This window comes from Bombina bombina, chromosome 4 (genome assembly GCF_027579735.1).
Source record: "Bombina bombina isolate aBomBom1 chromosome 4, aBomBom1.pri, whole genome shotgun sequence".
Taxonomy (NCBI): Eukaryota; Metazoa; Chordata; class Amphibia; order Anura; family Bombinatoridae; genus Bombina; species Bombina bombina.
In genome coordinates this window covers 1,222,311,288-1,222,338,141 of record NC_069502.1, presented here as the reverse complement: position 1 = coordinate 1,222,338,141, position 26,854 = coordinate 1,222,311,288, and the positions used below count along the sequence as shown (strand labels likewise).

Genomic DNA, 26,854 nt, shown 5'->3' with positions numbered 1-26,854 from the left:
ACAGCAGACAATGCACTAATCTGAGGCATTTATAATGGACTGCACTGATGTCAGGTGATATTATGGCAGTATGAGACAGCAGACGATGCACTGAGCTGAGGTAATTATAATGGAATGCACTGATGTCAGGTGATATTATGGCAGTCTGAGACAGCAGACGATGCACTGAGCTGAGGCATTTATAATGGACTGCACTGGTGTCAGGTGATATTATGGCAGTCTGAGACAGCAGACGATGCACTAATCTGAGGTATTTATAATGGATTGCATTGGTGTCAGGTGATATTATGGCAGTCTGAGACAGCAGAGCATACACTGAGCTGAGGTATTTATAATGGACTGCACTGGTGTCAGGTGATATTATGGCAGTCTGAGACAGCAGACGATGCACTGAGCTGAGGCATTTATAATGGACTGCACTGGTGTCAGGTGATATTATGGCAGTATGAGACAGCAGACAATGCACTGATCTGAGGCATTTATAATGGACTGCATTGGTGTCAGGTGATATTATGGCAGTATGAGACAGCAGACAATGTACTGATCTGAGGTATTTATAATGGACTGCACTGGTGTCAGGTGATATTATGGCAGTCTGAGTCAGCAGACGATGCACTGAACTGAGGTATTTATAATGGACTGCATTGGTGTCAGGTGATATTATGGCAGTATGAGACAGCAGACGATGCACTGAGCTGAGGTATTTATAATGGACTGCACTGGTGTCAGGTGATATTATGGCAGTATGAGACAGCAGACAATGTACTGATCTGAGGTATTTATAATGGACTGCACTGGTGTCAGGTGATATTATGGCAGTCTGAGTCAGCAGACGATGCACTGAACTGAGGTATTTATAACGGACTGTATTGGTGTCAGGTGATATTATGGCAGTATGAGACAGCAGAGCATACACTGAGCTGAGGTATTTATTATGGACTGCACTGGTGTCAGGTGATATTATGGCAGTCTGAGACAGCAGAGCATACACTGAGCTGAGGTATTTATAATGGACTGCATTGGTGTCTGGTGATATTATGGCAGTCTGAGACAGCAGACGATGCACTGAGCTGAGGTATTTATAATGGACTGCATTGGTGTCTGGTGATATTGTGGCAGTCTGAGACAGCAAACGATGCACTGATCTGAGGCATTTATAACGGACTGCATTGGTGTCAGGTGATATTATGGCATTCTGAGACAGCAGACGATGCACTGAACTGAGGTATTTATAATGGACTGCACTGGTGTCAGGTGATATTGTGGCAGTCTGAGACAGCAGACGATGCACTAATCTGAGGTATTTATAATAGACTGCACTGGTGTCAGGTGATATTATGGCAGTATAAGACAGCAGACAATGTACTGATCTGAGGTATTTATAATGGACTGCACTGGTGTCAGGTGATATTATGGCAGTATGAGACAGCAGACAATGTACTGATCTGAGGTATTTATAACGGACTGTATTGGTGTCAGGTGATATTATGGCAGTCTGAGACAGCAGAGCATACACTGAGCTGAGGTATTTATAATGGACTGCATTGGTGTCTGGTGATATTATGGCAGTCTGAGACAGCAGACGATGCACTGAGCTGAGGTATTTATAATGGACTGCATTGGTTACAGGTGATATTGTGGCAGTCTGAGACAGCAAACGATGCACTGATCTGAGGCATTTATAACGGACTGCATTGGTGTCAGCTGATATTATGGCAGTCTGAGACAGCAGACGATGCACTGATCTGAGGTATTTATAATGGACTGCACTGGTGTCAGGTGATATTGTGGCAGTCTGAGACAGCAGACGATGCACTAATCTGAGGTATTTATAATGGACTGCACTGGTGTCAGGTGATATTATGGCAGTCTGAGACAGCAGACGATGCACTGAGCTGAGGCATTTATAATAGACTCCACTGGTGTCAGGTGATATTATGACAGTATGAGACAGCAGACGATGCACTGATCTGAGGTATTTATAATGGACTCCACTGGTGTCAGGTGATATTATGACAGTATGAGACAGCAGACGATGCACTAATCTGAGGTATTTATAATGGACTGCATTGGTGTCAGGTGATATTATGGCAGTATGAGACAGCAGATGATGCACTAATCTGAGGCAGTTATAATGGACTGCACTGGTGTCAGGTGATATTATGGCAGTATGAGACAGCAGACGATGCACTAATCTGAGGCAGTTATAATGGACTGCACTGGTGTCAGGTGATATTATGGCAGTCTGAGACAGCAGACGATGCACTGAGCTGAGGTATTTATAATGGACTGCACTGATGTCAGGTGATATTATGGCAGTCAGAGTCAGCAGACGATGCACTGAGCTGAGGTATTTATAATGGACTGCACTGGTGTCAGGTGATATTATGGCAGTCTGAGACAGCAGACGATGCACTAATCTGAGGCATTTATAATGGACTGCACTGGTGTCAGGTGATATTATGGCAGTCTGAGACAGCAGACGATGCACTGAGCTGAGGTATTTATAATGGACTGCACTGGTGTCAGGTGATATTATGGCAGTATGAGACAGCAGACGATGCACTGAACTGAGGTATTTATAATGGACTGCACTGGTGTCAGGTGATATTATGGCAGCCTGAGACAGCAGACGATGCACTAATCTGAGGCATTTATAATGGACTGCACTGGTGTCAGGTGATATTATGGCAGTCTGAGACAGCAGACGATGCACTGAGCTGAGGTATTTATAATGGACTGCACTGGTGTCAGGTGATATTATGGCAGTCTGAGACAGCAGACGATGCACTGAGCTGAGGTATTTATAATGGACTGAACTGGTGTCAGGTGATATTATGGCAGTCTGAGACAGCAGACGATGCACTAATCTGAGGCATTTATAATGGACTGCACTGGTGTCAGGTGATATTATGGCAGTATGAGACAGCAGACGATGCACTGAGCTGAGGTATTTATAATGGACTGCATTGGTGTCAGGTGATATTGTGTAGACTTTACAAAACTGAAGTTATGAGAGTGTTTTTGTTAGTGAGTATAGGACACACTCTGGAAATGATCCATCGTAAGTTGTATTTAGCAAAGTATTTGCTGCAACTTGGGAAGTGAGTGAAACAAACTGGGAGCCTTGGCAAAATAGCTGCACTTTTGATTATAGGCAGAGGGTAAATGTTTGGAAGTGTGGCTTTCTTTGGGAGAGCATAAGCTTTACATAGTGGTATTTAAAAAAAAAAAATAGATTTGTATCCACAAAGGTTATTTTCTGTCTGTGTGTGTTACTGTCTGTCTGAGTGCATTACTCTGTCTGTCTGTGTGTGTTACTGTCTGTCTGTGTGGGTTACTGTCTGTCTGAGTGCATTACTCTATCTGTCTGTGTGTGTTACTGTCTGTCTGTGTGGGTTACTGTCTGTCTGAGTGCATTAATCTCTGTCTGTGTGTGTGTGTGTTACTGTCTGTGTGTGTGTGTTACTGTCTGTCTGAATGCATTACTCTCTGTCTGTATGTGTGTGTGTTACTGTCTGTCTGTGTGGGTTATTGTCTGTCTGTGTGGGTTACTGTCTGTGTGTGTTACTGTCTGTCTGAGTGCATTACTCTCTGTCTGTATGTATGTGTTACTGTCTGTCTGTGTGTGTTACTGTCTGTGTGAGTGTGTTACTGTCTGTCTGTGTGTGTTACTGTCTGTCTGAGTGGGTAACTGTCTGTCTGAGTGGGTTACTGTGTGTCTGTGTTACTGTCTGTCTGTGTGGGTTACTGTCTGTTTGTGTTACTGTCTGTGTGGGTTACTGTTTGTCTGAATGGATCACAGTCTGGCTGAGTGGATTACTGTCTGTCTGTGTGGTTACTGTCTGTCGGTGTGGGTTACTGTCTTTCTGAGTGGGTTACTGTATGTCTGAGTGGGTTACTGTCTGTTTGAGTGGGTTACTGTCTGTCTGAGTGCGTTACTGTCTGTCTAAGTAGGTTACTGTCTGTCTGTGTGTGTTACTGTCTGTCAGGGTGCCAGGAATAAAACTGAGATGAGAAGTGCAAAAATAATCACACCTTTATTAATAACAAAAAATAATAAAAAGTCCACAAGTCAAATAACAAGCCAGGAGTCAAAACAAGAGCTGGTAGTCAGACGAGCCGAGTCAGGAGCCAAAGTGAATAGTCAGACGAGCCAGAATCAGGAACAAGGAAAACAGCAGAGTCAGGAACAAGCCAGGGATCAGGAACCAGGAAGGATGTCAGACAGCCAGGTAATGCACAGGAACTCTCACTAACAGGCCTGAGACAACGCAAAGGCAAAGCATACTGAACAGAGGCCCATTAAATAATAAGTGATGACATTACAATTCTGAGACTGCATCCTGTCTCACACAGATGATGCACACCAGTCTGGCCATAAAAGGAAGTGCAGGAAATGAGCAGCATCCCCCACAATGCACCATAGTCAGCAAGAGAGGTGATTAAAATGGCTGCCAGCAGCACATGGCAAACAAAACAGGGAAAAAACCCTGAAGTACCCTCCCCTCAACGCCCCCTCCCCCACGGGAGGACAAAAGGCTTATTGGGGAAACAGGCATGGAAGGCACGGAGGAGGGCTGGAGCATGAACATCAGAGGAGGGAACCCAAGAACGCTCATCCGGACCGCAGCCCCTCCAGCGAACCAAACACTGTACACGGCCCCTGGACATACGAGAGTCAATAATGCTGCTGACCTCATACTCCTCATGGTTGTCAGCAATGATAGGACGGGGACGAGGCAACACAGTGGTAAACCGATTACAAACCAATAATTTCAAGAGGGAGACATGAAAAACATTGGAGATGCGCATTGCAGGAGGAAGGTCAAGAGCGTAGGCCACAGGATTGACCCGTTGGAGTATTCGAAAAGGACCAATATAACGGGGAGACAGTTTATTGGAAGGCACACAAAGGTTCAAGTTGCAGGAGGACAGCCAAACTCTCTCACCAACCTGGTAGGAAGGCGCGGGCAGACGCCTACGATCAGCCTGGAACTTTTGGCGCTGCATAGAACGATGAAGGCAATCCTGAGTCTGCACCCACGTGGAATGGAGTTGCCGGAGATGCTCCTCCAAAGCCAGAATACCCTGAGATGTGAATGAATCGGGCAACAAGGATGGTTGAAACCCATAATTCGCCATGAACAGGGATAACTTGGAGGAAGCATTAATAGCACAATTACGAGCAAACTCTGCCCAAGGAAACAGTTCAGACCAATTATTGTGGGGATCTGAGACATAGCAATGGAGGAACTGTTCCAGAACTTGATTAGACCGTTCTGCAACCCCAATGGATTAAGGGTAATATGCCGAGGAGAAGGAAAACTGGATCCCCATTTGAGCACAAAAGGAATGCCAAAAATCTGGAGACAAACTGGCTACCCCGGTCCAACACTATCTCCGTGGGTAACCCATGTAAATGGAAGACCTCCTGAGCAAGCTCCTGAGCACTAGGCAACTTCATCAAGGGAATGCAATGTGACATTTTAGAAAAACGGTTGACCACCATAAGGATAACAGTATTGCCATTGGAAACAGGGAGCTCGACAATGAAGTCCATGGAAATATGTGTCCAAGGACGCTCACCATTAGCAATAGGTTGAAGAAGACCCACAGGAAGACGTTGAGGAGTCTTATTCTGTGCACAAACTGAGCAGGAGGCAACAAACGCTGCAACATCAGAACGAAGACCTGGCCACCAGAATTGTCGAGTGACAGACCAAATCATTTGGTTCTTGCCTGGGTCACCTGCGGCTTTAGGATAGTGGTAAGTGTGCGAAAGTTTAGTTTGAAGATTCTCAGGAACAAAACACTTGCCACTAGGTTTTTTAAGGAGGTGCATTGGTTTGTGCAGCCAGGATCTCCTCCCCCAAGGGAGAAGTCAAATTATTACGTATGGTAGCTAAAATATGGTCAGGAGGTATAACAGGAGTAGGTACAGACTCCTCCTTGGACAGAGGCGAAAATTGTCGAGAGAGGGCATTAGCCCTAACATTCTTACTACCAGGCAGGTAGGAGACCACATAATTAAACCGAGACAAAAATAGCACCCATCTGGCCTGTCGGGGCGACAAACGTTTTGCTTCAGATAGATAAGTTAAATTCTTGTGGTCAGTAAGAATGAGCACTGGCACGCTAGTTCCCTCGAGAAGATGCCTCCATTCCTTGAGTGCCAAAATTTTGGCCAGTAATTCCCTGTCGCCAATTTCATAAATGCACTCCGCTGGAGACAATTTCTTAGAGAAGAAACCACACGGATGCAAGGAACCGTCAGGCGTAGGACGTTGAGACAAGAGGGCACTTACTCCAGTCTCATACACATCGACCTCAAGAACGAAAGGCAGGACAGGGTTAGGATGAGCCAGAACTGGAGTGGCAGCAAAGGCAGTCTTAAGACTATCAAAGACCTTAATGGCAGTAGGTGACCAATGGAGTGGGTCATTCTCTTTACGGGTCATGTCTGTTATAGGTTTGACCAAGTAAGAAAAGTTTTTAATAAACTTTCTATAGTAATTGGCGAACCCCAAGAAACATTGAATAGACCGAAGACCAACTGGGCGAGGCCACTGCAGAACTGCAGATAACTTGTCAGGATTCATGGAGAACCCTGCAACAGAGATAACATAACCTAGGAAGGTTACTTGAGTCTAATGGAACTGACATTTCTCGAGTTTACAAAACAGGCCGTTCTCACGTAGTCTCTGAAGAACCGGTGTAACATCAGAACGATGAGCCTCAAGTGTGGGTGAGTGTATGAGGATGTCGTCTAAGTACACCACAACACACTTTTGCAACATATCTCATAGAACATCATTAATAAATTCCTGGAAAACAGCAGGAGCATTACATAGGCCAAATGGCATTACAAAATACTCATAATGCCTGCTCCTGGTGTTAAACGCTGTTTTCCATTTGTGGCCCTCCTTGATCCTAACGAGATTGTACGCTCCTCTCAAATCAAGTTTAGTAAAGACCATAGCTCCCTTGAGGCGGTCAAAGAGTTCCATAATGAGCGTAATAGGGTAAGCATTCTTAATGGTAAGACGATTAAGACCCCTATAATCCAATGTTAATTTCGTCGACTAAAACTAGACTAAAATGAGTATAAAACTAAAGAAATTCTGATGACTAAAATACGACTAAAACTAAAATGACATTTTAGTCAAAAGACTATGACTAAAACTAAATCAAAATGGCATTTTAGTCAAAAGACTATGACTAAAACTAAATCAAAATTTGCTGACAAAAACATTTTATGCAAAGTTTTGTAATCAATCCATATCAAATTACTGTTCTTTTGTCAAATTTATGAAACTTAATTTTAATACATTTTAAGATAAATCAAGACATGTTATATACCACAACAGTTAAATCTGTATTGCATGTTCAAACCTTAATACCATAAATAAAAACAGGTTAATAAACCTTTACTCCAGGAGTATATAATGAGTTTGGAAGTTCTAGAGCAGTGCTAATATCATTGCCGAAAATGTTTAGAATTTGTGAAGAATCAGTTGATTCTTCCTATAGAAATAAGCATAACCCATGAGTATGGGTTTAAGTTATGCTGTGCCTGTGCTAGCAGAAGAAACTTTTTGTTGTGTTGAGTTACTTGATACTTGTTTTAATTAATAACAGAGAACTGTTAAAAGTTTTTATATTGGGCAATACAGTTTACAGTTTGTTTTATTTTATATTTTAAAGTCGCACTTCTGTTTGTTTATGAAACTTGGTTTTATTTAATTTTAAGTTTAATAAAGATGTTATATATCACAACGGCTAAATCTGTGTCTGTATTGCATGTTTAAACCTTAATACCATAAATAATAACAGGTGTTATGTTTACTCCTGGAGTATGTAATCAGTTTGCGAATTATAGAGACATACTTAAATAATGCATTACACCATAACTAAACCACTTAGATTTTAGTCGACTAAAAGCTACTGGAGATTCAGTCGACTAAAACTAGACTAAAACTAAAACAATTCAGATGACTAAAATACGACTAAAACTAAGATGGCATTTTAGTCAAAAGACTAAAACTAAGACTAAATTGAAATTTGCAGTCAAAATTAACACTGCTATAATCGATGCATGGTCTTAACTCGCCACCCTTTTTCTTCACAAAGAAGACGCCAGCCCCTGCAGGAGAGCAGGATTTGCGGATGATCCCCCACGACAGAGCATCGGCAACATACTCCTCCATAGCACAATTCTCTGCAACAGGCAGAGGGTAAACCCGGCCCGAGGAGGAATGGCTCCGGGTTGCAGGTCTATGGCACAATTGTAAGACCGGTAAGGAGGCAACGTACCGGCACGCACCTTGTCAAAAACGTCTAGGAACTCTCGGTACTCCTCTGGCAATTGAGATACTGAAGAAGTGCACAAGACTTTAACTGGTTTCCGAAAACAAGTGGAAATACATTGCAGGGACCACGACAAAATTTCGGACCTGCGCCATTCAAGACTGGGATTGTGCTTTTGGAGCCAGGGATAACCCAGAACAACCGGAAAATGTGGAGAGTTTATCACCTGGAACTGGAGGGTTTCAAAATGGAGAGCCCCAACAGCCATGGACAACGGAGCAGTTTTGTGAGTAACGAGTGCGGGCTCAATAGCAAGCGGAACGGACCGAGGCAAAACAGGAATGGAGTGCTTTGATACAAAAGCATTATCAATGAAATAGCCCGCAGCACCGGAGTCAACAAGAGCCTGGGTGACTATGGAGGAGTCCACCCAGGAAAGGACAACTGTGACCAAAGGCTTCTCCTTAAGCGGTTTCGGGGACGAGGATAAACCACCCAAGGTCTGCCCCTGACAGGACCTTAGGGGTGAGCGTTTCCCGGCCATGTAGGACAAGACTTCAAAAGGTGGCCCTGTAACCCACAATAGAGGCAGAGCCCCTCCCTCCTCCTAAAGGCCCTCTCCACTGCAGAGAGACGCGTGAATCCCAACTGCATCGGCTCATTAGTACCTGGTGACTTGAGACCAGGAGGCATGGGAGGAGAGGGAGGCATGGGTGGGAACGAACAAGTAGGAGACAACGGAACAGGTGGCTTCCGCAAGTGCTCCTTGAAAGAGGGCCTCTTTCTGAGTCTGATGTCAATTAGGATCAAAAGACACCAATGCCTCGAGATCCTCTGGTAAATCTCTGGCAGCAACACCGTCTTTAATCGCATCAGAGAGCCCATGAAAAAAGGCGGAAACAAGGGCTTCATTGTTTCAACCAACCTCTGCGGCAAGCGTACGGAACTCAATAGCATACTGAGCAACAGATCTTGTACCTTGCTGAACAGACAAATACCCTTCGAAAGGAGGCCACAAATTCAGGGTAATTTGAAATCACAGGTTTATTAGTCTCCCACAAGGGATTAGCCCAGGCAAGAGCTGTGTCAGAGAGTAACGAGATGAGAAATCCCACCTTAGCTCTGTCAGAGGGAAACGCCTGAGGTAACATCTCAAAGTAAATGCTCACCTGGTTCAAAACCCTCTGCACTGAATAGGATCGCCTCCATATCGCTGAGGTAGAGGTGCAGAACTGGACATGCTCCTGGTAGGCATAGGTGCAGCAGCGGAAACAGGAGCAGCCATAACTTGTGGGACAGTTTGGTCCAAATGTGCAGTGCGAGTCAGCAGGGTTTGCAGGGCTAGTGTAAATTGATCCAAGCGGTGATCCTGTTCATCCATCCTGGAAATGATGGCAGGTAAATGTGGATTATTAGCACCATCAGGATTCATGGCCTTTGCGTAATGTCAGGGTGCCAGGAATCAGACTGAGACGAGAATTGCAAAAATAATCACACCTTTATTAATAACAAAAATATAATAAAAAGTCCACAAGTCAAATAACAAGCCAGGAGTCAAAACCAGAGCTGGTAGTCAGACAAGCCAAAGCGAATAGTCAGACGAGCCGGAATCAGGAACAAGGAAAACAGCAGAGTCAGGAACAAGCCAGGGATCAGGAACCAGGAAGGACGTCAGCCAGGTAATACACAGGAACTCTCACAAACAGGTCTGAGACAACGCAAAGGCAAAGCATACTGAACAGAGGCCCTTTAAATAATAAGTGATGACATCACAATTCTGAGACTGCATCCTGTCTCACACAGATGATGCACACCAGTCTGACCATAAAAGGAAGTGCAGGAAATGAGCAACATCCCCCACAATGCACCATAGTCAGCAAGAGAGTTGAGTAAAATGGCTGCCATCAGCACATGGCAAACAAAACGGAAAAAAACATGACACTGTCTGAGTGGGTTACTGTCTGTCTGTGTGTGTTACGTTCTGTCTGAGTGGGTTACTGTCTGTCTGTGTGTGTTAATGTCTGTCTGAGTGGGTTACTGTCTGTCTGTGTTACTGTCTGTCTGAGTGGGTTACTCTCTGTCTGTGTTACTATCTGTCTGAGTGGGTTACTGTCTGTGTTATTTTCAATCTGTGTGTGTAACTGTAAGTCTGTGTGAGTTACTGTCTGTGTTACTGTCTGTCTGAGTGCAATACTGTCTGTCTGTGTGCATTACTGTCTGTCTGTGTGTGTTACGTTCTGTCTGAGTGGGTTACTGACAGTGGGTTACTGTCTGTATGTGTTAGTCTCTGTCTGTGTGTGTTATTTTCTGTCTGTGTGTTATTTTCTGTCTGTGTGTGTGTTACTGACTGTCTGAGTGGGTTACTGTCTGTCTGAGTGCGTTACTGTCTGTCTGAGTGCGTTACTGTCTGTCTGAGTGTGTTAACTGTCTGAATGCGTTACTGTCTGTCTGTGTGCGTTACTGTCTGTCTGTGTGTGTTACTGTCTGTCTGACTGCTTGGTGGTATTTAAAAAAAAATAGGTTTTTATCCACCCAGGTTATTTTCTGTCTGTGTGTGTTACTGTCTGTCTGAGTGAGTTACTGTCTGTCTGTGTGTGTTACTGTCTGTCTGAGCGCATTACTCTCTGTCTGTATGTGTGTGTTACTGTCTATCTGTGTGTGTTACTGTCTATCTGTGTGTGTTACTGTCTGTGTGGGTTGCTGTCTGTCTGTGCGTTTTACTGTCTTTCTTTGTGTGTTACTGTCTGAGTGCATTACTCTGTCTGTATGTGTGTGTTACTGTCTGTTTGGAGGCACTACTCTCTGTCTGTCTGTGTGTGTTACTGTATGTCTGAGTGGGTTACTGTCTGTGTGTGTTACTGTTTGTCTGAGTGGGTTACTGTCTGTCTGTCTGTTTGTGTAACTGTCTGCCTGAGTGCATTACTCTCTGTCTGTATGTGTGTGTTGCTGTCTGTGTGTGTTACTGTCTGTCTGAGTGGGTTACTGTCTGTCTGTGTGTGTTACTGTCTGTCTGAGTGGGTTACTGTCTGTCTGTCTGTGTGTGTGTGTGTGTCACTGTCTATCTGAGTGGGTTACTCTCTGTCTGTGTGGGTTACTATCTGTCCGTGTGTGTTACTGTCTGTCTGAGTGTGTTACTGTGTGTCTGTGTGCGTTACTGTCTGTCTGAATGGGTTACTGTCTGTCTGAGTGGGTTACTGTCTGTCTGTGTGTGTTACTGTCTGTCTGAGTGGGTTACTGTCTGTCTGTGTTACTGTCTGTCTGAGTGGGTTACTCTCTGTCTGTGTTACTATCTGTCTGAGTGGGTTACTGTCTGTCTGTGTGGGTTACTGTCTGTGTTACTGTCTGTCTGAGTGCAATACTGTCTGTCTGTGTGCATTACTGTCTGTCTGTGTGTGTTACGTTCTGTCTGAGTGGGTTACTGACAGTGGGTTACTGTCTGTATGTGTTAGTCTCTGTCTGTGTGTGTTATTTTCTGTCTGTGTTATTTTCTGTCTGTGTGTGTGTTACTGACTGTCTGAGTGGGTTACTGTCTGTCTGAGTGCGTTACTGTCTGTCTGAGTGCGTTACTGTCTGTCTGAGTGTGTTAACTGTCTGAGTGCGTTACTGTCTGTCTGTGTGCATTACTGTCTGTCTATGTGTGTTACTGTCTGTCTGTGTGTTACTGTCTGTCTGACTGCTTGGTGGTATTTAAAAAAAAATAGGTTTTTATCCACCCAGGTTATTTTCTGTCTTTGTGTGTTACTGTCTGTCTGAGTGAGTTACTGTCTGTCTGTGTGTGTTACTGTCTATCTGAGCGCATTACTCTCTGTCTGTATGTGTGTGTTACTGTCTATCTGTGTGTGTTACTGTCTATCTGTGTGTGTTACTGTCTGTGTGGGTTGCTGTCTGTCTGTGCGTTTTACTGTCTTTCTTTGTGTGTTACTGTCTGAGTGCATTACTCTGTCTGTATGTGTGTGTTACTGTCTGTTTGGAGGCACTACTCTCTGTCTGTATGTGTGTGTTACTGTCTGTCTGTGTGTGTTACTGTATGTCTGAGTGGGTTACTGTCTGTGTGTGTTACTGTTTGAGTGGGTTACTGTCTGTCTGTGTGTGTTACTGTCTGTCTGAGTGGGTTACTGTCTGTCTGTATGTGTGTGTTGCTGTCTGTGTGTGTTACTGTCTGTCTGAGTGGGTTACTGTCTGTCTGTGTGTGTTACTGTCTGTCTGAGTGGGTTACTGTCTGTCTGTCTGTGTGTGTGTGTGTCACTGTCTATCTGAGTGGGTTACTGTCTGTCTGTGTGGGTTACTATCTGTCCGTGTGTGTTACTGTCTGTCTGAGTGTGTTACTGTGTGTCTGTGTGCGTTACTGTCTGTCTGAATGGGTTACTGTCTGTCTGAGCGGGTTACTGTCTGTCTGTGTGTGTTACTGTCTGTCTGAGTGGGTTACTGTCTGTCTGTGTGGGTTACTGTCTGTGTTACTGTCTGTCTGTGTATGTTACTGTCTGTCTGTGTGTGTTACTATCTGAGTGCGTGGTGGTATTTTAAGAAAAATAATAGATTTTTATCCACCCTATCTGTCTGTGTGTGTTACTGTATTTCTGTGTGTGTTATTTTCTGTCTGAGTGTGTCACTTATTTATTTATGTGTTCCTGTCTGTCTGAGTGTGTTACTGTATGTGTGTGTTACTCTCTGAGTGTGTGCTATTTTCTGTCTGTGTGAGAAAAAAGGATCAGAGAAACCCCAGAGGTGCGCTGGTGCTGAAAAGAAGCTGTAGAGGTGCTGGATGGAAGCTGTGAATAGTCCTCGTAGAATTGTGGCTGCACTCCCAAAAGTAATCCGGATGGATACTCGACTGTAGACAAAAAGAGAGGACGAGAGAGGCGCCAACCATAAAACAGTATCGCAGGAGCAATATACCGTTGGTTCCCAACAACTCCCCCCGTGCTGGATATACTCACAAGCGATGCGGCACACATACTGTGCCTAGAACAGCAGATTGGGACTATTCAGGGTCGCCCGACAGACACGCCCAGGAGCCGGTACACGGGATCTCCAGAACTCCAATCACAGGCGAGTTGTCCTATAAGGCTCGGATTGCCCGTAGGTCACTGAAACTGATAGTAACTGGTCTCGGGAATGGGAGACGCAGTGAATAGGATAAAATACAGACATGAAGTCCAGAGAGTCTGGCAAAAAAAATCCTAGTTGGTCAAAGTAGATTTAGAAATAAATTGTTGCCAATAGAGCCTTTGAAAGGTTTTGCAAACAAAACGAAAGACAGTTCCTTTCCACACTACTCCTCTCTGTCTGAGCACTTGAGCGCTCTGCCTGTCTGATTGTGTTACTATATTTATGTGTGTGTTATTTTCTGTCTGAGTGTGTTACTGTCTGTCTGAGTGTGTTACTGTCTGTCTGAGTGGGTTTCTGTCTGTGTGTGTGTCACTGTCTATCTGAGTGGGTTACTGTCTATCTGAGTGGGTTACTGTCTGTCCGTGTGGGTTACTGTCTGTCCGTGTGGGTTACTGTCTGTCTGTGTTACTGTCTGTCTGTGTTACTGTCTGTGTGAGTGGGTTACTGTCTGTCTGTGTGTGTTAATGTCTGTCTGAGTGGGTTACTGTCTGTCTGTGTTACTGTCTGTCTGAGTGGGTTACTCTCTGTCTGTGTTACTATCTGTCTGAGTGGGTTACTGTCTGTGTTATTTTCAATCTGTCTGTGTAACTGTAAGTCTGTGTGAGTTACTGTCTGAGTGGGTTACTGTCTGTCTGTGTGGGTTACTGTCTGTGTTACTGTCTGTCTGAGTGCAATACTGTCTGTCTGTGTGCATTACTGTCTGTCTGAGTGGGTTACTGTCTGTCTGTGTGTGTTACGTTCTGTCTGAGTGGGTTACTGACAGCGGGTTACTGTCTGTATGTGTTAGTCTCTGTCTGTGTGTGTTATTTTCTGTCTGTGTGTTATTTTCTGTCTGTGTGTGTGTTACTGACTGTCTGAGTGGGTTACTGTCTGTCTGAGTGCATTACTGTCTGTCTGAGTGCGTTACTGTCTGTCTGAGTGCGTTACTGTCTGTCTGAGTGTGTTAACTGTCTGAGTGCGTTACTGTCTGTCTGTGTGCGTTACTGTCTGTCTGTGTGTGTTACTGTCTGTCTGTGTGTGTTACTTTCTGTCTGACTGCTTCGTGGTATTTAAAAAAAAAAGGTTTTTATCCACCCAGGTTATTTTCTGTCTGTGTGTGTTACTGTCTGTCTGAGTGAGTTACTACAATGTCTGTGTGTGTTGCTGTCTGTCTGAGCGCATTACTCTCTGTATGTGTGTGTTACTGTCTATCTGTGTGTATTACTGTCTGTGTGGGTTGCTGTCTGTCTGTGCGTTTTACTGTCTTTCTTTGTGTGTTACTGTCTGACTGCATTACTCTGTCTGTATGTGTGTGTTACTGTCTGTTTGGAGTCACTACTCTCTGTCTGTATGTGTGTGTTACTGTCTGTCTGTGTGTGTTACTGTATGTCTGAGTGGGTTACTGTATGTCTGAGTGGGTTACTGTTTGTCTGAGTGGGTTACTGTCTGTCTGTCTGTCTGTTTGTGTAACTGTCTGCCTGAGTGCATTACTCTCTGTCTGTATGTGTGTGTTGCTGTCTGTGTGTGTTACTGTCTGTCTGAGTGGGTTACTGTCTGTCTGTCTGTGTGTGTGTCACTGTCTATCTGAGTGGGTTACTGGCTGTCTGTGTGGGTTACTATCTGTCCGTGTGTGTTACTGTCTGTCTGAGTGTGTTACTGTGTGTCTGTGTGCGTTACTGTCTGTCTGAATGGGTTACTGTCTGTCTGAGCGGGTTACTGTCTGTCTGTGTGTGTTACTGTCTGTCTGAGTGGGTTACTGTCTGTGTGGGTTACTATCAGTGTTACTATCTGTGTTACTGTCTGTCTGTGCGTTACTGTCTGTCTGTGTATGTTACTGTCTGTATGTGTATGTTACTGTCTGTCTGTGTGTGTTACTCTCTGAGTGCGTGGTCATATTTTAAGAAAAATAATAGATTTTTATCCACCCTATCTGTTTGTGTGTGTTACTGTATCTCTGTGTGTGTTATTTTCTGTCTGAGTGTGTCACTTATTTATTTATGTGTTCCTGTCTGTCTGAGTGTGTTACTGTATGTGTGTGTTACTCTCTGAGTGTGTGTTATTTTCTGTCTGTGTGAGAAAAAAGGAACAGAGAAACCCCAGAGGTGCGCTGGTGCTGAAAAGAAGCTGTAGAGGTGCTGGATGGAAGCTGTGAATAGTCCTCGTAGAATTGCGGCTGCACTCCCAAAAGTAATCCGGATGGATACTCGACTGTAGACAAAAAGAGAGGAAGAGAGAGGCGCCAACCATAAAACAGTATCGCAGGAGCAATATACCGTTGGTTCCCAACAACTTCCCCCGTGCTGGATATACTCACAAGCGATGCGGCACACATACTGTGCCTAGAACAGCAGATCGGGACTATTCAGTCCCGACAGACACGCCCAGGAGCCGGTACACGTGATCTCCAGAACTCCAATCACAGGCGAGTTGTCCTATAAGGCTCAGATTGCCCGTAGGTCACTGAAACTGATAGTAACTGGTCTCGGGAATGGGAGACGCAGTGAATAGGATAAAATACAGACATGAAGTCCAGAGAGTCTGGCAAAAAAAATCCTAGTTGGTCAAAGTAGATTTAGAAATAAATTGTTGCCAATAGAGCCTTTGAAAGGTTTTGCAAACAAAACGAAAGACAGTTCCTTTCCACACTACTCCTCTCTGTCTGAGCACTTGAGCGCTCTGCCTGTCTGATTGTGTTACTATATTTATGTGTGTGTTATTTTCTGTCTGAGTGTGTTACTGTCTGTCTGAGTGTGTTACTGTCTGTCTGAGTGGGTTTCTGTCTGTGTGTGTGTCACTGTCTATCTGAGTGGGTTACTGTCTATCTGAGTGGGTTACTGTCTGTCCGTGTGGGTTACTGTCTGTCCGTGTGGGTTACTGTCTGTCTGAGTGTGTTACTGTGTGTCTGTGTGCGTTACTGTCTGTCTGTGTTACTGTCTGTCTTAGTGGGTTACTGTCTGTCTGAGGAGTGTGTTACTGTATTTCTGTGTGTGTTATTTTCTGTCTGAGTGTGTTACTGTCTGTCTGAGTGTGTTACTGTCTGTCTGATTGTGTTACTATATTTCTGTGTGTTATTTTCTGTCTGAGTGTGTTACTGTCTGTCTGAGTGTGTTACTGTATGCCTGTGTGTGTTACTGTTTGAGTGTGTTACTGTTTGTCTGAGTGTGTTACTGTTTGTCTGAGTGTGTTACTGTCTGTCTGAGTGTGTTACTGTATGCCTGTGTGTGTTACTGTCTGAGTGTGTTACTGTTTGTCTGAGTGTGTTACTGTTTGTTTGAGTGTGTTACTGTCTGTCTGAGTGTGTTACTGTCTGTCTGATTGTGTTACTATATTTCTGTGTGTTATTTTCTGTCTGAGTGTGTTACTGTCTGTCTGAGTGTGTTACTGTATGCCTGTGTGTGTTACTGTCTGAGTGTGTTACTGTTTGTCTGAGTGTGTTACTGTTTGTCTGAGTGTGTTACTGTCTGTCTGAGTGTGTTACTGTATTTCTGAGTGTGTTACTGTATTTCTGTGTGTGTTATTTTCTGTCTTAGTGTGTTACTGTATGTGTGTGTTACTGTTTGACTGTGTGTGTTATTTTCTTCCACACGGTGATCTCTCCACTCTGCTCTCTCTTTTCTCCGCATGTCCATGTCAGCATTTGGTGCCATATTGCAGGGCAGTCTCTTTGGTTTAGCTGCGCTTTTTCCTGCCAGCTACACAACTCCCATAATGAGCGGTCAGGGTCTGGCTGGAACATTCGCTGCCTTCTCCATGATCTGCGCTCTGGCCAGTAAGTATTTAATCCATGTTATCCCACTGTGTGTCTCTCAGGTACCCCAATAAATTCCCTTGTACCTTCTTCCTCTCAGTAGCACTAATAGAACAACAGGTTCTGTCCCCGCTTTCCCTTCTTCTAACACCAGTGCATAGATCAGTCCTTCAGTGTATGTCCCTCTGAGTGCTCCCTAGTATCTCAGGACATTTGGTCTCAAACTCCCTCTCAGCAACTCCAGTGAGATTCCTTTATTTCCTTCCAGTAACTGCCCTACGTCCCTTAGTAACACCAGACTGAGTGTCATTTCCAAACCATTAATCCCAGTCTGTCCCACAGGTGGCTCTTCTCTGGCTGACAGTGCCTTTGGCTACTTCATCACAGCCTGTGTGGTTATCCTGCTAGCCCTGATGTCTTATTTTCTGCTCCACAAAATGGTGAGTAGCCAGCGGCAAATCGGGTTTGACTTTAGCGCTGCACAATACAAATATAAGTCTGCTGCATAACTAAAGTGACAATTGGCAAATATGTTAGTTTGTCACAGAATTTAGACAAATTAGAAAATGCAGATAATTTAGGGATGCACCGAAATTTTGGCCGCAGAAACATTTCGGCCGAAAATGGCATTTTTGACTATTTCATTTTTCGTTTTTTTTCCTGTTATTTTCGGTAAAATTATTGTGTAGCATGTTTAAAATTTGATGCTAGCCTAGAGCTGCTGTTTAAGTTCATCACTTGACTTACTGTTTTGCATATAATCGCCTAGATTTAGAGTTCTGCGTTAGCCGTCAAAACCAGCGTATGGGGCTCCTAATGCTGGTTTTGGCCGCCCGCTGGTATTTAGAGTCAGTCAGGAAAGGGTCTCACTTTGCAGCCGCGACTTTTCCATACCGCAGATCCCCCTACGCCATTTGCGTATCCTATCTTTTCAATGGGATCTTTCTAACGCCGGTATTTAGAGTCTTGGCTGAAGTGAGCGTTAGAAATCTAACGACAAGACTCCAGCCGCAGCAAAAAGCCAGGAGTTAAGAGCTTTCTGGGCTAACGCCGGTTCATAAAGCTCTTAACTACTGTGCTCTAAAGTACACTAATACCCATAAACTACCTATGTACCCCTAAACCGAGCCCCCACATCGACGCCACTCTAATAAAAAAATGTAACCCCTAATCTGCCGACCGCACACCGCCGCAACCTACGTTATCCCTATGTACCCCTAATCTGCTGCCCCTAACACCGCCGACCCCTATATTATATTTATTAACTCCTAATCTGCCGCCCCCAACGTCGCCGCCACCTACCTACAATTATTAACCCCTAATCTGCCGACCGGACCTCACCGCTATTATAATAACGTTATTAACCCCTAATCCGCCTCACTCCCGCCTAGATAACCCTATAATAAATAGTATTAACCCCTCCCTAACATCACCGACACCTAACTTCAAGTATTAACCCCTAATCTGCCGACTGGACCTCACCGCTACTCTAATAAATTTATTAACCCCTAAAGCTAAATCTAACCCTAACACTAACACCCCCCTAAGTTAAATATATTTTTTATCTAACGAAATAAATTATTTCTTATTAAATAAATTATTCCTATTTAAAGCAAAATACTTACCTGTAAAATAAACCCTAATATAGCTACAATATAAATTATAATTATATTATAGCTATTTTAGGATTTATATTTATTTTACAGGCAACTTTGTATTTATTTTAACCAGGTACAATAGCTATTAAATAGTTAATAACTATTTAATAGCTACCTAGTTAAAATAATTACAAAATTACCTGTAAAATAAATCCTAACCTAAGTTACAATTAAACCTAACACTACACTATCAATAAATTAATTAAATAAAATACCTACAATTATCTACAATTAAACCTAACACTACACTATCAATAAATTAATTACATACAAATACCTACAAATAAAAACTAAAGTACAAAAAATAAAAAAAGAACTAAGTTACAAAAAATTTAAAAATAATTTACAAACATTATAAAAATATTACAACAATTTTAAGCTAATTACACCTACTCTAAGCCCCCTAATAAAATAACAAAGCCCCCCAAAATAAAAAAAAATGTCCTACCCTATTCTAAAATAAAAATTGAAAAGCTCTTTTACCTTACCAGCCCTTAAAAGGGCCTTTTGCGGGGCATGCCCCAAAGAATTCTGCTCTTTTGCCTGTAAAAAAAAAATACAATACCCCCCCCCCCCCCAATATTACAACCCACCACCCACATACCCCTAATCTAACCCAAACCCCCCTTAAATAAACCTAACACTAAGCCCCTGAAGATCTCCCTACCTTATCTTCACCACGCCGGGTATCACCGATCCGTCCAGAAGAGGCTCCGAAGTCTTCATCCAAGCCCAAGCGGGGGCTGAAGAGGTCCATCATCCGGCTGAAGTCTTGATCCAAGCGGGGGCTGAAGAGGTCCATCATCTGGCTGAAGTCTTCTGTTAAGCGGCATCTTCAATCTTCTTTCTTTCGGATCCATCTTCATCCCGCCGACGCAGAACATCCATCCTGGCCGACGACTTCCCGACGAATGACGGTTCCTTTAAATGACGTCATCCAAGATGGCGTCCCTCGAATTCCTATTGGCTGATAGGATTCTATCAGCCAATCGGAATTAAGGTAGGAAAATTCTACCAATCAGCCAATCAGATTGAGCTCGCATTCTATTGGCTGTTCCGATCAGCCAATAGAATGCGAGCTCAATCTGATTGGCTGATTGGATCAGCCAAATCGGATTGAACTTGAACCTGATTGGCTGATTCCATCAGCCAATCAGAATTTTCCTACCTTAATTCTGATTGGCTGATAGAATCCTATCAGCCAATCGGAATTCGAGGGACTCCATTTTGGATGACGTCATTTAAAGGAACCGTCATTCGTCGGGAAGTCGTCGGCCAGGATGGATGTTCCGCGTCGGCGGGATGAAGATGGATCCGGAAGAAAGAAGATTGAAGATGCCGCTTGATAGAAGACTTCAGCCGGATGATGGACCTCTTCAGCCCCCGCTTGGGCTTGGATGAAGACTTCAGAGCCTCTTCTGGATGGATCGGTGATACCCGGCGTGGTGAAGATAAGGTAGGGAGATCTTCAGGGGCTTAGTGTTAGGTTTATTTAAGGGGGGTTTGGGTTAGATTGGGGGGGTATTGTATGTTTTTTTTTTGCAGGCAAAAGAGCAGAATTCTTTGGGGCATGCCCCGCAAAAGGCCCTTTTAAGTGCTGGTTAGGTAAAAGAGCTTTTCAATTTTTATTTTAGAATAGGGTAGGGCATTTTTTTATTTTGGGGGGCTTTGTTATTTTATTAGGGGGCTTAGAGTAGGTGTAATTTGCTTAAAATTGTTGTAATATTTTTATAATGTTTGTAAATTATTTTTTTATTTTTTGTACTTTAGTTAGTTTATTTAATTGTATTTATTTGTAGGTATTTGTATGTAATTAATTTATTGATAGTGTAGTGTTAGGTTTAATTTACATTAGGGTTTATTTTACAGGTAAGTATTTAGCTTTAAATAGGATTAATTTATTTAATAAGATTTATTTTATTTTGTTAGATTTAAATTATATTTAACTTAGGGGGGTGTTAGGGTTAGGGTTAGACTTAGCTTTAGGGGTTAATATATTTATTATAGTAGCGGTGAGGTCCGGTCGGCAGATTAGGGGTTAATAATTGTAGGTAGGTGGCGGCGACGTTGGGGGGGGTAAGATTAGGGGTTAATAAATATAATATAGGGGTCGGTGGTGTTAGGGGCAGCGGATTAGGGGTACATAGGGATAATGTAGGTTGCGGTGGTGTAAGGAGCGGCAGATTAGGGGTTAATAATAACATGCAGGGGTCAGTGATAGCGGGATCGGCAGATTAGGGGTTAATAAGTGTAAGGTTAGGGGTGTTTAGACTCAGGGTACATGTTAGGGTGTTAGGTGCAGACTTAGGAAGTGTTTTCCCATAGGAAACAATGGGGCTGCGTTAGGAGCTGAACGCTGCTTTTTTGCAGGTGTTAGGTTTTTTTTCAGCTCAAACGGCCCCATTGTTTCCTATGGGGAAATCGTGCACAAGCACGTTTTTGAAGCTGGCCGCGTCCGTAAGCACCGCTGGTATTGAGAGTTGCAGTGGCGGTAAATTATGCTCTACGCTCCCTTTTTGGAGCCTAACGCAGCCCTTTTGTGAACTCTAAATACCAGCGGTATTTAAAAGGTGCGGGGGAAAAAAAGCATGCGTAGCTAACACACCCCTTTGGCCGCAGAACTCTAAATCTAGCCGAATGAGTTTTCTAGGACTATACTTTATTTGGATAATTGGTCAAAAAAAAAAACTTGTTAAATCTGATTCTGTTACATAGAACTAAATAAAGAATAATACAGTATATTGAAATTTAATATTGTTTTAAGTAGGAATGCACCAAAATTTTGGTCGCAGAAACATTTTGGCCAAAAATGACTTTATAATTTTTTCCCTGTTTTTTTTTCTTGGTAAAATTATTGTGTAGCATATTATTGTCTTAAGATATTTTTGTCCAATTTTAGTGTGTTACTTTCAATAAAAGTGTGGGCTTTTTTTATTGGCTTGACGGTTTTCAATTCAGATTAATTAATTAAATAGTCTTATTATGCAAAAACTAAAAAAAATAATATTTGAAAAAATACATTTTTGGTTTCGGTTTTCGGCCAAGTGCATCCCAGATTTTCGGGTTTGGGTTTTAGTCCAGAATTTCCATTTTGGTGCATAACTACAGATAATTCTCGTTTGCTGATAAACTGTAGTGTGGGAGGATTACCCATCTATAATTATTGGGATACTTTATGGTGACAATATTGTGTGTGGATGGGGGTGATTGGATGTGTGTGTGTGAGCATCAGGAGAAGACATTATTGTGTGTGATTGTATGGGTGAGTGTGTGTGAGCATCAGGAGAAGACATTATTGTGTGTGATTGTATGGGTGAGTGTGTGTGAGCATCAGGAGAAGACATTATTGTGTGTGATTGTATGGGTGAGTGTGTGTGAGAATCAGGAGAAGACATTATTGTGTGTGATTGGATGGGTGAGTGTGTGTGAGCATCAGGAGAAGACATTATTGTGTGTGATTGGATGGGTGAGTGTGTGTGAGCATCAGGAGAAGACATTATTGTGTGTGATTGGATGGGTGAGTGTGTGTGAGCATCAGGAGAAGACATTATTGTGTGTGATTGGATGGGTGAGTGTGTGTGAGCATCAGGAGAAGACATTATTGTGTGTGATTGTATGGGTGAGTGTATGTGAGCATCAGGAGAAGACATTATTGTTTGTGATTGGATGGGTGAGTGTGTGTGAGCATCAGGAGAAGACATTATTGTTTGTGATTGTATGGGTGAGTGTGTGTGAGCATCAGGAGAAGACATTATTGTGTGTGATTGTATGGGTGAGTGTGTGTGAGAATCAGGAGAAGACATTATTGTTTGTGATTGGATGGGTGAGTGTGTGTGAGCATCAGGAGAAGACATTATTGTGTGTGATTGGATGGGTGAGTGTGTGTGAGCATCAGGAGAAGACATTATTGTGTGTGATTGGATGGGTGAGTGTGTGTGAGCATCAGGAGAAGACATTATTGTGTGTGATTGGATGGGTGAGTGTGTGTGAGCATCAGGAGAAGACATTATTGTGTGTGATTGGATGGGTGAGTGTGTGTGAGCATCAGGAGAAGACATTATTGTGTGTGATTGTATGGGTGAGTGTATGTGAGCATCAGGAGAAGACATTGAGGCCGAATTATCAAATGTCTGTCGGACCTGATCCTACAGTGCGGATCAGGTCCGACAGACATCGCTGAATGCGGAGAGCAATACGCTCTCCGTATTCAGCATTGCACCAGCAGCTCACAAGAGCTGCTGGTGCAACGCTGCCCCCTGCAGATTCACGGCCAATCAGACGCCAGCATGGAGGTGTCAATCAACCCCATCGTACTCGATCGGGTTGAATTGTGGCAATTCCTATCCGCCTGCTCAGAGCAGACAGACAGGGTTGTGGAGCAGCGGTCTTTAGACCGCTGCTTCATAACTGCTGTTTCTGGCGAGTCTGAAGACTCGCCAGAAACACGGCCCTCAACCTCCATTCGGAGCTTGATAGATAGACCCCATTATTGTGTGTGATTGGATAGGTGAGTGTGTGTGAGCATCAGGAGAAGAAATTATTGTGTGTGATTGGATGGGTGAGTGTGTGTGAGCATCAGGAGAAGACATTATTGTGTGTGATTGGATAGGTGAGTGTGTGTGAGCATCAGGAGAAGAAATTATTGTGTGTGATTGGATGGGTGAGTGTATGTGAGCATCAGGAGAAGACATTATTGTGTGTGATTGGATAGGTGAGTGTGTGTGAGTATCAGGAGAAGAAATTATTGTGTGTGATTGGATGGGTGAGTGTGTGTGAGCATCAGGAGAAGACATTATTGTGTGTGATTGGACGGGTGAGTGTATGTGAGCATCAGGAGAAGACATTATTTTGTGTGATTGGATGGGTGAGTGTGTGTGAGCATCAGGAGAAGACATTATTGTGTGTGATTGGATGGGTGAGTGTGTGTGAGCATCAGGAGAAGACATTATTGCGTGTGATTCGATAGGTGAGTGTGTGTGAGCATCAGGAGAAGATATTATTGTGTGTGATTGGATGGGTGAGTGTATGTGAGCATCAGGAGAAGACATTATTGTGTGTGATTGGATGGGTGAGTGTTTGTGAGCATCAGGAGAAGACATTATTGTATGTGTGAATCAGGAGAAGACATTATTGTGTGTGATTGGATAGGTGAGTGTATGTGAGCATCAGGAGAAGACAATATTGTGTGTGATTGGATGGGTGAGTGTATGTGAGCATCAGGAGAAGACAATATTGTGTGTGATTGGATGGGTGAGTGTATGTGAGCATCAGGAGAAGACAATGTTGTGTGGGATTGGATGGGTGATTGTGTGTGAGCATCAGGAGAAGACATTATGTGTGATTGGATGGGTGAGTGTATGTGAGCATCAGGAGAAGACATTATTTTGTGTGATTGGATGGGTGAGTGTGTGTGAGCATCAGAAGAAGACATTATTTTGTGTGATTGGATGGGTGAGTGTGTGTGAGCGTCAGGAGAAGACATTACTTGTTGTGATTGGATGGGTGATTGTGTATGTGAACATCAGGAGAAGACAATGTTGTGTGGGATTGGATGGGTGATTGTGTGTGAGCATCAGGAGAAGACATTGTGTGTGATTGGATGGGTGAGTGTATGTGAGCATCAGGAGAAGACATTACTGTGTGTGATTGGATGGGTGAGTGTGTGTGAGCATCAGGAGAAGACATTACTCTGTGTGATTGGATGGGTGAGTGTGTGTGAGCATCAGGTGAAAATATTACTGTGTGTGATTGGATGGGTGTGTGTGTGTGCATCAGGAGAAGATATTACTGTGTGTGATTGGATGGGTGAGTGTATGTGTGAATCAGGAAAATACTTTATTGTGTGATTGGATGGGTGAGTGTGTGTGAGAATCAGGAGAAGACATTATTGTGTGTGATTGGATGGGTGAGTGTGTGTGAGAATCAGGAGAAGACAATATTGTGTGTGATTTGATGGGTGAGTGTGTGTGAGCGTCAGCAGAAGACATTACTTGTTGTGATTGGATGGGTGATTGTGTATGTGAACATCAGGAGAAGACAATGTTGTGTGTGATTGGATGGGTGAGTGTGTGCGTGAGCATAAGGAGAAGACATTATTGTGTGTGATTGGATGGGTAAGTGTATGTGAGCATCAGGAGAAGACATTACTGTGTGAGATTTTATGGGTGAGTATATGTGCGCATCAGGAGAAGACATTATTGTGTGTGATTGGATGGGTGAGTGTGTGTGAGCATCAGGAGAAGACATTATTATGTGTGATTGGATGGGTGAGTGTGTGTGAGCGTCAGGAGAAGACATTACTTGTTGTGATTGGAAGGGTGAGTGTGTATGTGAACATCAGAAGACATTATTGAGTGTGATTGGATGGGTGAGTGTATGTGAGCATCAGGAGAAGACATTACTTGTTCTGATTGGATGGGTGAGTGTGTGTGAGCATCAGGAGAAGACATTATTGTGTGTGATTGGATGGGTGAGTGTATGTGAGCATCAGGAGAAGACATTACTTGTTGTGATTGGATGGGTGAGTGTGTGTGAGCATCAGGAGAAGACATTATTGTGTGTGATTGGATGGGTGAGTGTGTGTGAGCATCAGAAGAAGACATTATTGTGTGTGATTGGATGGATGAGTGTATGTGAGCATCAGAAGAAGACATTATTGTGTGTGATTGGATGGGTGAGTGTATGTGAGCATCAGAAGAAGACATTATTGTGTGTGATTGGATGGGTGAATGTATGTGAGCATCAGGAGAAGACATTACTTGTTGTGATTGGATGGGTGAGTGTGTGTGAGCATCAGGAGAAGACATTATTGTGTGTGATTGGATGGGTGAGTGTATGTGAGCATCAGGAGAAGACATTACTTGTTGTGATTGGATGGGTGAGTGTGTGTGAGCATCAGGAGAAGACATTATTGTGTATGATTGGATGGGTGAGTGTGTGTGAGCATCAGGAGAAGACATTACTTGTTGTGATTGGATGGGTGAGTGTGTGTGAGCATCAGGAGAAGACATTATTGTGTGTGATTGGATGGGTGAGTGTGTGTGAGCATCAGGAGAAGACATTATTGTGTGTGATTGGATGGGTGAGTGTGTGTGAGCATCAGGAGAAGACATTATTGTGTGTGATTGGATGGGTGAGTGTGTGTGAGCATCAGGATTACACATTATTGTGTGTGATTGGATGGGTGAGTGTGTGTGAGCATCAGGAGAAGACATTGTGTGTGATTGGATGGGTGAGTGTGTGTGAGCATCAGGAGAAGACATTATTGTTTGTGATTGGATGGGTGTGTGTGTGTGAGCATCTGGAGAAGACATTATTGTTTGTGATTGGATGGGTGAGTGTGTGTGAGCATCAGGAGAAGACATTATTGTGTGTGATTGGATGGGTGAGTGTGTGTGAGCATCAGGAGAAGACATTATTGTGTATGATTGGATGGGTGAGTGTGTGTGAGCATCAGGAGAAGACATTATTGTGTGTGATTGGATGGGTGAGTGTGTGTGAGCATCAGGAGAAGACATTATTGTGTGTGATTGGATGGGTGAGTGTGTGTGAGCATCAGAAGAAGACATTATTGTTTGTGATTGGATAGGTGAGTGTATGTGTGCATCAGGAGAGGACATTACTGTGTGTGATTGGATGGGTGTGTGTGTGTGAGCATCAGGAGAAGACATTGTGTGTGATTGGATGGGTGAGTGTGTGTGAGCATCAGGAGAAGAAATTATTTTGTGTGATTGGATGGGTGAGTGTGTGTGAGCATCAGGAGAAGACTTTATTGTGTGTGATATGATGGGTGAGTGTATGTGAGCGTCGGAAGAAGACATTGTGTGTGATTGGATGGGTGTGTGTGTGAGCATCAGGAGAAGACATTGTGTGTGTTTGGATGGGTGTGTGTGTGTGAGCATCAGGAGAAGACATTGTGTGTGTTTGGATGGGTGTGTGTGTGTGTGAGCATCAGGAGAAGACATTGTGTGTGTTTGGATGGGTGAGTGTATGTGAGCGTCAGGAGAAGACAATATTGTGTGTGATTGGATGAGTGAGTGTATGTGAGCAT

The 26,854-nt window shown here is 43.5% G+C and overlaps 1 protein-coding gene across 2 annotated transcripts in view; it reads left to right on the top strand.

Moving 5' to 3' along the window:
• SLC29A1 (solute carrier family 29 member 1 (Augustine blood group)) overlaps nucleotides 1–26,854 on the top strand; it is a 524,950-nt gene that overhangs the window by 428,988 nt on the left and 69,108 nt on the right. For both annotated transcript variants that reach the window (XM_053712749.1, XM_053712750.1), the window contains 2 exons: nucleotides 17,033–17,167; nucleotides 17,489–17,586. In XM_053712749.1, the coding sequence (XP_053568724.1) occupies nucleotides 17,033–17,167; nucleotides 17,489–17,586 (233 nt within the window). The remainder of the gene's footprint in view (nucleotides 1–17,032; nucleotides 17,168–17,488; nucleotides 17,587–26,854) is intronic.